Below are 16,009 nucleotides of genomic sequence, written 5' to 3'. Positions count from 1 at the left end.
CTTTCACCGAGAAAAGGGGGGCAGAAAATATTTAAGATAAGGCTAGTTTCACCGAGCAGTGTTTAGTTGCTAGGTTACTGTCTGAGGCAGCCGAAGAAGCTCTTCTTTGAATTCGGAGTCTTTTCATACTGAAGCAGGCTGGGAACAGACCAACACCCTCACCGTCAAAATGACAATTAAAGGTGTGTAAATGTCCACCTCATATCATCTCTACTCTCTAAATACCTCTAACCTGAAGGAACAACAAAACAAAAAACCCACAAATACATGAGCACTAACTCATCCTACACAGGATCATGCGGTCGCTTATCATTCAAAGTGGGAAGAGTCGAGGGGGATATGCATTAATCGCTTCCCAAGGACGGGTAAAAGGATTCACTTTTTCCCTCTGACTCACCCTTTCCGTCAAAGCTTTGTTTCGGCGGAATCAATTTTAAAAGCCGAGTGTGTCCTGTTGAAGTGTGGCCAAAGCCAGACCGTTGAGTCTCGGCCTTTTCAGCGTGCCCCAACCCCCGCCTTATTACTCGACATGCTTGCTAATGCTCCATTAAGAGAAGGAAAAAACTTACACAAGAGCTAGAAGACATAAACAACACTTCAAACATATCCAGATATCCAACAACCGCAAGTGTTTTTCTTTAAAATAATTTTTTTACAGAAAGTAAAAGAGTTTAGAAAGAGCATTAAACTGGACACGTAACAGATTTATAACCACAGGTATGTTTTTTTTTTTTTTTTTTTTTTTAGGGGGGCGGTGTAAAAGTCATCGTGACACAATAACAACACACTAATTCCAGAACATCTGCAATTTTATGCTATTTGCATAACTGAATTACAACAAAAAGCTGTATAAGGACAGACTTTGAACTCTAGTACATATCTTTTTTTTTTAACCCATAGTAGACCATCTTTTGATTTATCCTATTTCCAAAGACATCATTTTTTGTAATACAAATACAGCCTGTTTAACATACCACTGCAGAAATCATCTCTGGATACCTCAGTAATAAAATCTGCCTTCGGTGAATTCAGATAAGATAAAGCTTTTTGATGTTTGTCTGATATCATCTACAAAGTCGATTTAGCCTGGAATCAGCATCTCTGATTTATTTGGAACATATTGTTATTAATAGAGATCCAACTTCATAAACAACACCCACCAATCATCAAAAAAAAAGTGATTTCAATGAGCGCTCATATTAGCACGATGCTGATAGCTGGATTAGCGCTCAAGATCTAATCCTAGGCTTTTATTCTAGCATTTCTTCCTTGAAAAAACATGATTTGTAGTCATCGGCTTAATTTGAGAAGTGAACAGGAGCTGTGACCTGTGCGGGTGTGTAATTAAAAAAGAAAGCATAGCAAATGCAGGCTGCAGGACATGTTTAATTTAGCCATAAAGACATCTCAGGATTCAATAACATGAAAACAGTTTAAGATCATTCTTCAAAAAAAAAAAAAAACAGACGATGAAACATGTAAAACCTGTCATGATCGACATTCGAATTCAAGGGGTTGTTATACTTGTGCATTTTGTGCAAACGTAAGTGAAGCGACATAAAAGGATTTCGAGAACGAGGTCAAAGGTCACTGAAGACTGTCGACAGGAAACGGTATGCGTATTTGTTTAGGATTATAAGAATAGCATGCACGCGAGCACAAATATCACGTATAGGAGGAATCGAGTAAGCAAAAAAAGAAAAAAAAAGCATTTTAGGAAGAAATATGCACACCCAGAGATGATTTTCATGGCAATGAAGTCTTATATAAACATAATATATTATACTATGTGAACTTAAAGCCATGAAAATAAATGACACAATTTAAACAAAAAAGAAAAAGACAACTACAGAGTCAGATATTGGTGACAGTAACAGTAGTATCACAGTGGAAGTGCTGCACCTCTCCTGGAGAAGCGGTATAAATCAAAGGCATCGATGCACCTCTCAAACAAAACACGATACCTACTTCAATGTGAAACATCCAAAACACAAAAATAAATGTCTATATTACACGTAGCATGTATAAAAATGCATGTAATTATGTACAACAGATGTTTTTCACAGGCAGCTTAAAAAGAAAAAAAAATCGAACCTGACGAAATGTCAAAATAACTTTCTCAAAATAAGATTCTCTTACAATCCATTTGCCAAGACACCTTTTTAACAGTTGAATAAGCGGTCGTAATAATTATTACAGTTGTTTTAGAGTCCGAAAATGTTCCAGCACAACATCCAGGTCTCAAAAGAGTTCAAATGCTGCAAAAAAGGTTAACAGAAAAGTTATGTTGCTTTTATATTTTAAAGATTGAATCCAGCATATTAAACCATAACACAACACAACAATAAGCTTATTCATTAAAAACACAGCACCAGAAATTGTACAGTGTTGCCAGATTGAGAAAGATCCCCTTTTAAATTTAATCCCCCTAAATGTAACCACTTGGAGCCTCAATAATATCTCTGTAGGTTTGTAGTTGTAAATGTTCATCAATACATTTTTATCAGGATTTCAATTGAACTGGAATCTGGCAATGCTGCACTTGGAGCTGATTCGTTACCTGCTTGATTTAGCACTGCATGTGTGCATCACAGTTTTCAAGCACTACTAACAATTTTTATGTAAGATGCTATAAAACAGCAATGTATTTACAGTTCAATAACATGTAGGTCTTCAAATAAGACTTAGATTTAAGTATAAATTATAAGAAAAATAAATTAATATAAATTAGTTTATAGTCTGAAAAAAGCCAAATAAAAAAAAATCTAGTAATTTTCCAGTTTTCGGCCAAGAACTTTCATTTCATTGCAGCACGAGTAGCGTGACGTTACGCTGTACAAACAAGACAGTGATCAGACTTATTTTTTTGCTACCTATCCTGTGGAGAGTCTTTGCATTATATGTTAGCCTTTGCAACTTTTCGCCACCAGTTATAACCATCATCATCATCATCATCATCTGACCCTTTGTGCCACTCATGCAATACCCGAAGTGGTACCTTACCAACTTGGAACAGAAACAGGAAAAGAAAAACAACAAGCAGTGGTAGATATTACACATTTGTAATACATTAACAATGCCTAAATAAATGAAAATAAAAATCTTCTGGCTTTTAGGTCAATGTTAGTAATAAGACAATAATGAACTAATGACTAATTACAGCAGATAATTAAACTTTCATTAAAATATTATGCACTAAAAACAGCTAATCTGCGATCATGTCTTGGCCCAGACAGCACTAAGCATTGCGTAGGAATTTTTTGCATTGAGTTTAATATATTTTGGTATACATATTGTTATGCTTATAATTGACGCCGACTATGTAATTGACTATGTCTAGCCCTCAATAATGTGCAAGAATTTCGCTAGACATGAAAATCTCATGACACACAATCAGAACACATAAATCTACCACAGAACTCAAGCTGAGAAGGTATGAAGTGTAAAATTGGCATTTAAATGTCAGATTATGAATCTGACTCTGTAAACAGAATATATTATATATTGTTCATGTAACTGTCACGTAACAGCTCAATGACACTTAGTGTATGCAAACTATGAATGAATTCTTAAAACAAAAGGGGTGTTTACTATTTTGCATTATGTTTAATGTCTAGCACATTTACCAGTTGTTTGCTTAGGTCTTAATTATAGTAATTATTTCCAACACTGGAACAGTGCGGGCGGCAGCATGCTGGAACACCTACCCATGCTGTACTAAGGCCACTGCTGATTGTTTGAGATGTAATTTACAGCCTCGTCTACGCATGCAAGAGTAAATTGCCATTGCATCCCACGCTGAGTACATCAAGCTCAGAAACAAGATGACTAGCTTCATGTTAAAGAACAGTGAAGGAACAGTAGACTTGCACTAGCATGCTGGGATTACACTGTGTTCTGCAAACAGAGCTAAAAAACGTGCCATTACTTTTTTTTTTGTTTTTCAGACACACAAGCATATCTAGGCAGGTTTATTGCATGATTGACCAGCAGGGAGTTCCTCTCTAAAAGGCCTACCAGTCAAACTATTGATTTTTGTAATGCTCTACATACACACAGGACATATACACAGGACGGCCCATTGGGTTTTTTTTGCACAATCGTCACCATGCAAGAATGTCAGAACAATGTTTGCCACAGATAAATGTTTTTTTGTGTGATATTCTCCAGTGTTAAAAGAATCTGCTGTGAAATTTCCACTTATCCTCCATGAATCCAGTGTGATTAAACTTCCAAGCAGTGTCAGTCAGAGAAAAGAGAAAGAGCATATTGCTGTTTGCATTTCTGATCACATCTTTAATTTATCAAACATAAAAATTCAGCAGGGTTCGTTTTTCAATTCCAGCTCCCAATTCCAGTCATTTCAACTTCAATCACATTTATTCAGTCATCAGTCAAGCGGGTCTAGCAGTACAGTGACATCCTGCTGCGTCGCATGGCCTCACTTATCAGATAGGCTGGACTGATCTCAGGTTCTTCCGTCATTACTACGATGTTCTGCCATTCACCACACTGGTTGGATTTCTTGATTGTGTCCACCACACACAAAGCATACAAACAGTCTTCGAAAGTGGCGGCCATGGTAAGCGGCCGTCCGTCCCAAGTCCGCCGATCGTCCTGGCCCTGGAAGGCCTGTCGTATAGCCTGGACCATGTAGATGGTGCCAGTGAGGTAGGGCGTGGGGATGTCGCTAAAGGCCTTATCAGGCAGCGAGGCATTGTCTAAAGGTGTGCTGTCTTTGAGCAGTAGCTCACGACCTCCCATACCACTGTTCTTTTGTCCGTACAAGTCAGTGCCACTCACTGTGAGTCGTCCGGCTGTACCAACCACAACGACCTCCTGCCGGAACTCCCCCGGCACATTAAAGTTGAGCGTAACTGTGCAGCACGCTCCACCCTCCAACACCATCTGAAAAGTGCAAAAGTCATCACTGGTGATCTGTCTGATGCCCTTGATGTGGTCTGTCTGTTTAATGAACGTCTTTAGGAAGCCATGCACCTTGACGGCACGCTGGCTGGTCAGGAACGTGAGCAGGTCGATGATGTAGCTGCCCACAGAATGAAGTCCTCCACCGCCCATCAAGTCGTCACAGCTCCAGTTGTACTTCTTGCCCAAAAGACTTCCACCGTGGACCTGTGCCTCGCAGACCAGCACCTCTCCCACATAACCCTCCTCTAACAGCTCCTTCATGCGCACAAATGCCGGAAGAAAGCGCAGAACATTACCCATAATGCTCAGCAGCTTGGGGTAGTACTGTGCTGCTGACATCATACGGAAGGCGTCTAGCGGTGTGGCTGTGCGGTCGCAGATGACATTCTTGCCAATACCTTAGAGAATAAAGAGAGTAGAACAGAAGATTAGTCAAAGTCTGAGTCATCTGGTTACACGCCAAAGCCAAACAATGACGATGGCCATGAAACATGCTACCCGGATGAACTTGAAATGAATGGGGGGAAAGGAAGTGATGAGGAAGGCAGTCTGGGTAATTCTTTTGATATTATTAATGTTTATAGCTACTGACCTCTTTTATTTAAGGTAAATGAAACAAAGTGTTTGTTCAGTGGCACAAGGCAGATCTCATTTAAAGTACTTTAAAAGGCCTGGTCGAGGAACAACCAATGTACATTCTGAGACCCACAGAACAAAAACTTCCCAGATAACCTCCCATTAGCTCCCAACAGTCAACAGTGGAACACAGGTTTATTAAATTAAATTAAATCTCCCAACCCAATTTTACAATCCCTTAGTATATGACAGAATATAGGTACATATATTGTAACAGCAGAGAAGCCAGCAGTGATCTGTTCTAAGGTAACTGAAACCCTCAGACTTCAGTTACAGCCAGAGTGAATATATTTATAACTGCCCTGTGCTTTTCTGCCTCTATTAAGATAGTGTTCTTAAGGTTATTAATAGAATTTTAACTGTGGAGGAAATCCAGTTTTTACAATACAGTCTTTGAGAGCAGAGCTCAATAGCAGGCCACCTAAGATCTTCCACTCCAACCCATGTACACCATATCTTCATGGAGCTTAATATGTACACAGGGGAATTGTCAAGATGGAACAGGTTTGGGTCTCCCAGTTTAATTAAAAGGAAAATGTCATTTTACTGCATCCAAATCCAACTGTGCCTCCAACTTTGTGGTTTGGGGAAAAAAACACATATGGCTAGAAACGTCAGGTGTCCTAATACTTTTGTCCATCTCGTGTATATCTTAATGCTGTTCTACTTCTGCCGGCAGATTTCTGTGCATCACTTTGGGTTGATATGGATAATTCCATGTGGATACCCAATTTTGGAAATTGTCCAAATAACTCAGATCAACTAAACTGTACCGAAGAACTGCTGCTGTAATCATAAAGACTGTAACTTATCCCAGAAGTCTTATTCACTCTGTACATGGTAAACCTCTTTTCAAAGCATGTGATAATGTTGTATCTTCAGAACGGCAATCATTTTTTAACTTACAACCTGGTGTCACCTTGAGGAGGATGTTTTGCCTGTTAAGTTTGTTTATAAGGAATTTAGAGATTTGCCCAAATTTCTGTAAAGCTGCCGTGTAGTAATATCCAATATTATGTGCACTATACAAATAAAATTCAGCTGAATGGAAAACGAGCATGCTTTTAATAGACAGTATATTTTGTTTTAGTCCAAATCATCTCATTGACCACCCCTACATGCTGATTCCCAAAGACAGATGCAGATAGAGGTATATAATTAATAACAAGATGAAAAGACTGGATAACAAATGTGTTATATGTTTTGTGGACAACACAGGAAGTGAGGTAAAGCAGTGTGAAAACCATATATGGTGTGAAAGTAGAAAATAAAATGGGGTACATTTTAGATTTGCATTAAGACTTTAAGGTTTGGTATTTTAATTTATACAACTACACACTCTCCCTCTCAGGGACTGTTTCCTTGCCACAGTCGCCACTTGTTTACTTATTAGGGATAAACTTATAGGGACAAATTTATGAATGTAGAATTCATATTCCTATTTATTTCTGTACAGCTATTTTGAGACAATTTCTATTATTAAAAGTGCAATACAAAAAAAAGTAAATTAAATTGAACAATATCGGCAATCTGTAAATAAACCATTTTATCACCCCTCAATCTTTATTTACTCATTGACATTTAAAAATCCCAAAATCGAATGTAAATGTATTCAGTTTCACACAATAATATAGTTTATAACTTATAATATTCTAGAACAGTAAACTTTAAGTCCAATAAAATGATAAAATATGTGAAAATATATCATAAATCTATTTAGTAAAATATATATTTATTTAGACGTAGTGCCGGTCCCAAGCCCGGATAAATGGGGAGGGTTGCGTTAGGAAGGGCATCCAGCGTAAAAAACATGTGCCAATTCGAACATGCGGATCATGAATACGGATGATCCGCTGTGGCGACCCCTAATGGGAGAAGCCGAAAGAAAGTTTATATATTTATTTAGACGTGACACACAGTTTTAATTTTATTTAATAAAAACATTTCCAAAATGATTGGGTCTAAAATACGGTCTTGTATATTTTTTACAAATGTAAAAATTACATTTGTATTAGCAGTTATACTGTTCTTACAGCCCTTCACCACATTGTGGTGGCTGTTCAATGAGACTGCACCAATCACTTCACTATTTTTTTTTTTCAAATTCATAAACAGACTGGAATATCACGTTACATTTGCTAGTATGTCTCATCTGAATGAAGCTCTCCAGTGCTATGGAAAAGAGTAAATCACATTTGCTCTGAGTGTTCTTGGAGCGTGCCGTACGAGCTCAAATGCTTATGCCGGTACTGTCAGTTGCAGTGGCATTTACACACTTTCTTTTTGAGTCTTAGGAAAGACAAGCACAAGGAAACTGCAGTGAGAACAAGGACAAGGTCTTTATTATTCATGGAAACAGGATCTGGTAATGTGAATACTAAAATGCAAATCTGCCAGAAAAAAATGAAATATGATCCAGAAAGAGAGAGAGAGAGAGAGAGAGAGAGAGAGAGAGAGAGAGAGAGAGAGAGAGAGAGAGATAGAGAGATTGAAATGACAGAGAGTAAAGGATAAAGAGAGAGAGACAGACGGACAGACAGACAGACAGACAGACAGAAAGACAAAGAAAGAGAGTAAGCTCATTATGCTACCCATCTCCAGGGACCAAACCAGAAAAACACAAACACACACACACACACACACACACACACACACACACACACACACAAAGATAGCATATTTGTGTTCATGTGTGTAGAGAATGCCATGTTTTTAGCAATTTTAGTGAGGACCAATTAAACGAGGACAGGAATGTGTGAAACAAATGTCATATACAAGGTTGGAACTACTAAAACTGAATTAAATATAATTCCTCTTCTTATGGGATATTTGGTCCTGGTCACGATATAAAAACATGCCACTGTCTCTATATCTCAGTGCTGGACTCAGTAGGTAGAAGGTAATTCATCTCTGTATTATACATGAGACATCTTAAAAACCATTGTCACTCAGACACAAACACACACCACAGCTGAAAGTCATCCACTGAGCCTCCAGACAGTCACTGAAGACATGTTTGACATGAAGACCTGTCCTCCTCATGAGCTCCCAGCCTATCAGATATAAGCGTCTGTCTGACAGGCATCAACAACATCAAGACCTACGCCTGATTAAACTACCACCTTTTCTGTAGCATGTTGCTTGCAAATGTTTAGCATTTTTGGTGCTTTAATCCAGATGTTAGGTTGTATTTCATTGAGGCTTGATTTACATTTAGGTAAACATAAGATAATGTGTGTTTTATGTGAGTGTTTGGATTTATATTTCATTATATGACATATGTTAGTACATTTATAGCATTTAGATGATGCCCTTTGCAATATATTAGGAGCCAAAGTGGATGCAAATGCAGGGATTGATTTTAAGGGCAAATGTATAAACATAAACGTATGTGAACAAAAACCTTGAGACATGAAATGACAACAACCTATAAAGAAAAAAGTCAGACAATCAATGAAATGTAAGACATTTACAGTATACTGGTGCTCATTATTTGTGAATGTTGTGAATCAGGTACCTCATGTAAATGTCAATCAAGTATCATGTGACATAATTCAGTGGTTAATGAGGAAATGTATTTCTTAGTCTCCATCGGTATCCTGACAATGCTACAGAATGCAGACCAACTTATAGACCTGCTTGATGCAAAAATACTGTCAAGCTTCTAAGAGAACATAGGGTTTGGCAATAAATGTTGAACTGTGCAAAAGTTGATGCTGCCTGTGAACCAAATCAATGTGATTTTCATCAATGTATCTATTAATATTACTTTATTTAATTTTAGTGTATTTATTGAAAACATGGCAAATTTTATTTGCCATTCATTCCTTCAAAAATGGCCATTTTCCGAATTAAATCATTCATAAAAAGTGAAATTAAAGAACTATAGAAGACACAAGTTATTATCTTACCTATCAAATTCTATATGGATTGTACATTGATGGAACACCGTCCCATGGGATTTACAGCCTAGTTGCAGAATGAGGTTTCAAATCACTATTTGGCCTGAATCAACTTGAGGTCTAAGGGCACATCTGCAGATATCCAGGAGCACGACTGTCCCTCACCGGGTCAGAGAGCTCGTACAGACTCTGTCTTCAACCCTAATGGAGTGGAAAATGTCTCTGGGATTAGTGCTTAGCCGTCCTCATCAATTATAGAAACTCTGCCTTCGAACACTCCTGCAGCGTGTGCACATCTCCCACAGTTCTCTTAGCAAATGCACTGCCATTTTAAAAGCTAAGCTGTGTGTGACAGAGTGAAAGGCATTCTCATTAATCTTAGTTCTTTTATCTATGTATTAAACATACAAATATCCAGACACGATTATCACAATCATCCTTTATTATATCTGAGGTAAAAAAAATAGGTTAACCCATGCCACCTATGTATCTATTTCAGCAAACTGTCTCAGTCTCTTAACTGTTTTACGCAAGCATTCAGAACCCTTAAGACAGAGGACAACTAAAATATATGCTTCACCTTCACAACTTGACACAAAATATACACATAATGTCATCCAGGTAATTGCAAATATACATAAATAGCAATGGCTAGTGATTAAACTACCAAAGATCATCAAGAGAAGTGAGTCATGATGTATAAAGCATAAACTTCATGTAAGCCTAAGGGGAATTACACAGTGATGCAGTGGTTAACCTCGGGTCAGGTACTGCTTTCAAATCCTTACTGCTACCTTACGCATAAATCAGCCAGCCAGCCATAGATCACAGCTGTGTGGCCTGAATATATAACAGTTTAGCTTAAATGAATCACACAGGCCAGACACAAGAATGCTTGTCTCTAACTAATCCATCGTGCTATGCTCATGAAAGATTTCTCACCAGTCACACACACTCCTGCAGTCACTTTTGCTATGAATCAACTTATTTCCAAAATATAAAGACTGTAATAAGGTCATGGCTGTTCCTAAACAAATGATGTCTGATTTACACCAGATGCAGTAAGAGCATCATAATGCTCAGCTCACTCCCATGTTATTCAAGGTCACCTTTTCTACTGTTACTGTCTGTTTTTGCCAAAATGAGTACAAACTACTATCGTCTATGAACATTTTTCTTGAGTCCTAGTATCCCAATCCGGATCCTAGTCAAGTCAAGTTTATTTCTATAGCACTTTTCACAACAGACATTGTCTCAAAGCAGCTTTACAGAATTTAACAGTTAAGGTGAACGATGTGTATTTATCCCTGATGAGCAGCCATGGCGACTGTGGCGAGAAAAACTCCCTTAGATGTTATGAGGAAGAAACCTTGAGAGGAACCAGACTCAAAAGGGGAACCCATCCTCATTTGGGTGACATCAAGAGTGTGATCATAAATCCTAAAATAATACAAAACACTGGAGAGTGAAAACTAACATGAGCACCGGAGTGTACGATTGTGAGTAATATCCTTTCTACAGTCTTATACAGTCAGTTGAAGTTTTGGAACCAGGATCTACTAAGCAACTCATAAAATAGCTCAACATTTCAGATCATCATAGATCATAGAACACCAGCTTCTCCATGACAGAGCCTTCAAACATTTAAAGAGGTCCAATGTCCAAAACTCCACATGGAGTGAAATCCAAAAGGTGCCTTTTCACACCTCTATGTCACAACTTCAGGCTTCTAAAGCAAGATGAATTAACGTTGAGCACAATCTTTTGTTTGCATCAAATCCTCATTCAAATCGAATTCCAATCCAGGAACCATGCCTTCACCTGAACATTACAAAGACACACTTAAATCCAGTACAGATTACAGAATATTACCCCCACTCACCTACATCTACCAGCTCACTCAGATAAAGCCTTCTGAGTATTTTTGAACTTCCTTCCTTCAGGTCTGCTGATTTCTGGCTATACTTTTGTATTCTCGTTTGGATTGTCAGCAAAAGGCACGTTCTGATCTAACCACTCTCGCTTCACAACAATATTAAAAGAATAATGCTATCCATTTTAAAACTCTATCACATCTGAAGGCATTGCAGCAATTACCACTGACCAGAATCTCGTGTCTACTTTTTCCTGTACTGAAGAATAAAAACATTAACGTTGTTGAAACAACAAAACGCCCAAAAAGTGACAATTGAACATTTTCAACATTTACTGCACCATTACATAACGATTTCTTTTATTATTACAGTAAAAAAATGTTGAAATCATTGTCCATAGCATGTGATAATGTTAGTAGTAGGTAGTATCTTCAGAACGGCAATCATTTTTAATCTTACAACCTGGTGTCACCTTGAAGAGGATGTTTTTTGCCTGTTAAGTTTGTTTCTTAGGAATTTTGGGGTGATGCCCAAATTTCTGTAAAGCTGCCTTGTAGTAATATCCAATATTATGTGCACTATACAAATAAAATTCAGCTGAATGGAAAATGGGCATGCACATTATAGACTTGCATTTGCATTTAGACTTTAAGGTTCGGTATTTTAATTTATACACCTACAAACTCTCCCTCTCTGTTAAGTTAAACATGCTCCTATAGTACCACTGAGCAAGGATCCTTTCCCTTTCTTAGTCTGAGGTCCACCTGATTCATCCTGACATCCCTGGATGGGGCTCTCTTTAATTGAAGACCACTCAGTGAATCTGGGGATGGTTCCACATGAACAGATTAAAGATCCATGAAGTTACTAAGAAAGCCAAGAACTCTAAGGCTGGATTTGGACTGTAGTTGCCATTAACAATTCTGCATGAGATGAGTTTGAGAAATTAAACATACGGTACTGCTAACCACCCTGAAATGATATCTGACCCACAAACAACATCTCCTTTTTTGGCCATTCTGGACAGAAATCCATTATGAAAAGTAATTTCAGTCAAGAGATCTTTTTGCTTCACAAGTCAGCCCAGTAATTGCTCTACTGAGAGCAGGGAAAAGCATGTGCTCGATGCAGCCTGCCCGGGTGGAGGACAATTGAGCGAGCTACTAGAGGGAAAGGACACAAAGGGGGTAATTACACATTCATCCTGCCTAACAACTCAGAAAGAGGCAGATAAATCGACACAGAAATACATACACTGATAGCTAGTAGAGGTAAAATCAAACCGCTATATGCAGAAAAAAAGACGTGGCCAAATAAAATCTGATAAAAAGTGAAAGAGGAAGGAAGAGGTTCAAACACAATGTGGGTAATACGCTGTTTTCTCAGTAGGTCTAAACAGAGCACAATACTCACTTATACTTCAATTTATAATTTACCCTGCTGTTACTTTGAGGCCGTAGTTGCTTGTATAAAAAAAAAACGTGCTCAATATGGAAATCACAATAATTGACCTCTTTTGCACTTAAAGCAGAACTAGCTAAACTGTATTACGGTTTCCTGATGAGTGACTGTTCAGCTGTTCAGGTGTGTACCTAATCACTGACTACAGATTAAAATATATTCCTGTCCTATTAACACATAACGATTCGTTTTTAACCCGATAAATTTCATACGTCAACATGAATATATCTGAATGAATATATCTCGTTTCCAGAGTGTTACCCTGTGGCTACATCCCTCTGGACTCGCCCTCAATCATAGAACTACAACCTCAACATCTCCGAAGGTGGTAAATCGACTGCCATAAACATAAACAAGAAATCTAACAATGGTTTCTTTTGCTCAGCACCACTGAACAGCACCTCTTTTGCCTCCCTTTGTTTCTCTCTCTCTCTCTTGCTGTTTCTACATAAGTATTGGGACACCGACTTCTAAAACATGTTTTTTTCTGCAAACTGTTACCACAAAGTTGGAGGCAGACAATCGTACAAGATGTCTTTGTATGTGGTAGTATTACATTTACCCTCAGTTTGAACTACGAGACCTAAACCTGTCCTGCATGACAATGCCCCTGTATACAAAGTGAGCTCCATGAAGATTGCTTTACATGGTATGGAGTGAAAGATCTTGATTGGCCTGTTTATGAACACCTTTGGAATGAACTGGAATGCACCCCAGGCCTCCTGGACCTGCCATTAAGCCTTTATAGCTAATATCCAAAAGTGATTATTTAATTCAACTCTTAAACTCAATGCTTTCTTACACTTGTTCTTGTTAATACACACATTTCGTTAATAGTTTTGCCGTATGAAAGTATATGCATTAAGTATTTCATAGCAATTATTGGTAAATATATGTGAAGACAAACAGCTGAATAAGAACCTGAGATATTGAGCAATTAATAAAAAAAATATAAAAAAATATGTGGTTTAAAATGAAAGAAAATATTATAGGCATATAATTACTTGCTCCCCTCCCCCCCACCACCAGTATGACATTAACACTTAGACTTTAATACACTATGCATGTTATTGACTTCAGGAGCCTCCGTGTCACTGAGGAAATGCGTTACCCAGGAAACAATGACACAGAAGTAGAGTCTAACACACACACACACACACACACACACACACACACAAGAATGAACCAATAAGAAGAAATGCACATGGGTGTCTGCACAATACTAGCTCAACCCCTTTACAATCACACACGTAGGCACACATATGCTTACTCCTTATCTTGTTACCTCAAGCTGCATTCAAGCAGGAGCAAGTAAAACAGGTCCTGCTAACACTTTACACATAATGGGTCGCGTGCCCATAAAATATTCCTCTAGCCACAACCACACCCCTGCCCTCTGTCAGGGAAGACAGTGTATGGAGGTCGTTTTAGGAAAGGCGTATGTGCGTTTGCATGTGCGTGTGCGTGTGTCATAGGATGCAGCTGCGACTCGATGACAAAGAGCCAGGCACACTCCAGCTGAGCTCTGTTGATGGGAGCTCTGTGCTCTGCCACATTAATCACACACAAGGCTTATTCTGCTGCATGGCTTCCCAATATTCGAATTAAGCCATGTGCTCACATGAGTAGTGAGCAGTCACAATACACATTATGCACAAGCCATTCAGTCCATTAACACCTCTATTAAACAACCAACACAGCAATAAACATGCAATATGAAAATGGATTAAAAAAAATACACAGAACTGAGCTTGTTATATTACTAGAAAACAAAGTGTAAAGCACTGTTACTGGAGACTCCTTAAATAAATGTCACACAAATGTCTTTTTTACAGAGAACTTCATCTCAACAAGTGCAAACCTTTTTTGTGTACAAAACCTTTTGTTCAGCTTGAAGAATTTCTCTTAAAAGGAGAAAATCCTGACAATTCCACATAACGAGGGAGTGTATACACGTGTATTTCCCAAAAGGTGTCTAACAAATGTAAACTATAAAATGTTTCTATATATTACATTTTATTTAACCAATTTAATTTGTGCCAGTTTAACTGATTACTGAATTTAAACAATATAATAAAAAAGTGTATTGCATAATTTGATTTATTCAATGTTATTTTTATAAAATATTATAAAATATTATTTAACCAAGCAGGCATTTTATTTAAAAAACAAATGTTTTATTGTTCAAATGTTGATGATCACAAATGCTTATAATAATAAACTGTGTAATAAAAAAAACAAAAAAACGACAAGGAATTTTGTGTTTGGTATTTGTGTACCGCTTACTGTATATATACTCTGTAACAATATTGAGGAGTGAAAAATCAATAAGTTTAAAATAGTAGTTCATGAAAAATTTATGATACGGGGTATTTATGCCAATTGATTTTAAGGTTCTGCTAGCAAATTAAATATGAAATCAATATCATGAAAAACAAAAAAGCATAACATTTTTCATTCACTATTTAAAAAATATGGGGGCAAATACTACACTATCAGTAAAATCCCCTGACATCTTCTTCTTCTTCTTTCGGCTGTTCCCATTAGGGGTCGCCACAGCGGATCATCCGTCTCCATACCACCCTGTCCTCTACATCTGCCACTTTCACACCAACTACCTGCATGTCTTCCCTCACCACATCCATGAACCTCCTCCTTGGTCTTCCTCTTTTCCTCCTTCCTAGTGGCTCCATCCATAATTTACTGAAATATCACATTTCCATATCCGTGTATAATATAGTCTTATAAGCATCTTTCATAATGGAGAATGTTATGTTTTTAAAGGCAGCATAAGTAAAACATTTTTTAAAGTATATTGGCAATTAACGATGCAGTAAGTTGTAGAAATAATCCATTAATAACTGCATCATGGCAGCTGCAATTAAAACTTAATCGAACCCTGAGGTCTCTTGAGACTCCCACCTCTGCCCTAAAGGTCCTCATTATAAAGGTCAGATACATGTGTGGCATATAGATGAAGATTTAGAAACACAGGCTGTGTGACACACTGTATGCACATCAGTCAGATGTGTGCTACTGCCGCAGAGCAAAAATAGCACATAAACATACATTTTCCTTATTCAAGAAAATGTAAAAGTACAAAGTACAAACCAAAACCAGAATAAGCGTCATACAGACATGAAAATACAAGTCCACTGGCTAAAGCGGGAGAGAGGGAGAGAGAGAGAGAGAGAGAGAGAGAGAGAG

General features: G+C 37.8%; 1 protein-coding gene across 1 annotated transcript in view; it reads right to left on the bottom strand.

Moving 5' to 3' along the window:
- Nucleotides 1–1,366: 1,366 nt before the first annotated feature.
- Nucleotides 1,367–16,009, bottom strand: part of gfod1 (glucose-fructose oxidoreductase domain containing 1) — a 33,264-nt gene continuing 18,621 nt past the window's right edge. Inside the window, exon 2 of the mRNA XM_046848085.1 lies at nt 1,367–5,327. Within this exon, the coding sequence (XP_046704041.1) occupies nt 4,405–5,327 (923 nt within the window). The 3' untranslated portion in view covers nt 1,367–4,404. The remainder of the gene's footprint in view (nt 5,328–16,009) is intronic.

Source organism: Silurus meridionalis, chromosome 4, assembly GCF_014805685.1.
Source record: "Silurus meridionalis isolate SWU-2019-XX chromosome 4, ASM1480568v1, whole genome shotgun sequence".
Lineage (NCBI taxonomy): Eukaryota > Metazoa > Chordata > Actinopteri > Siluriformes > Siluridae > Silurus > Silurus meridionalis.
The sequence above is the reverse complement of the archived record's forward strand: the minus strand, read 5'-3'. Positions and strand labels throughout refer to the sequence as shown.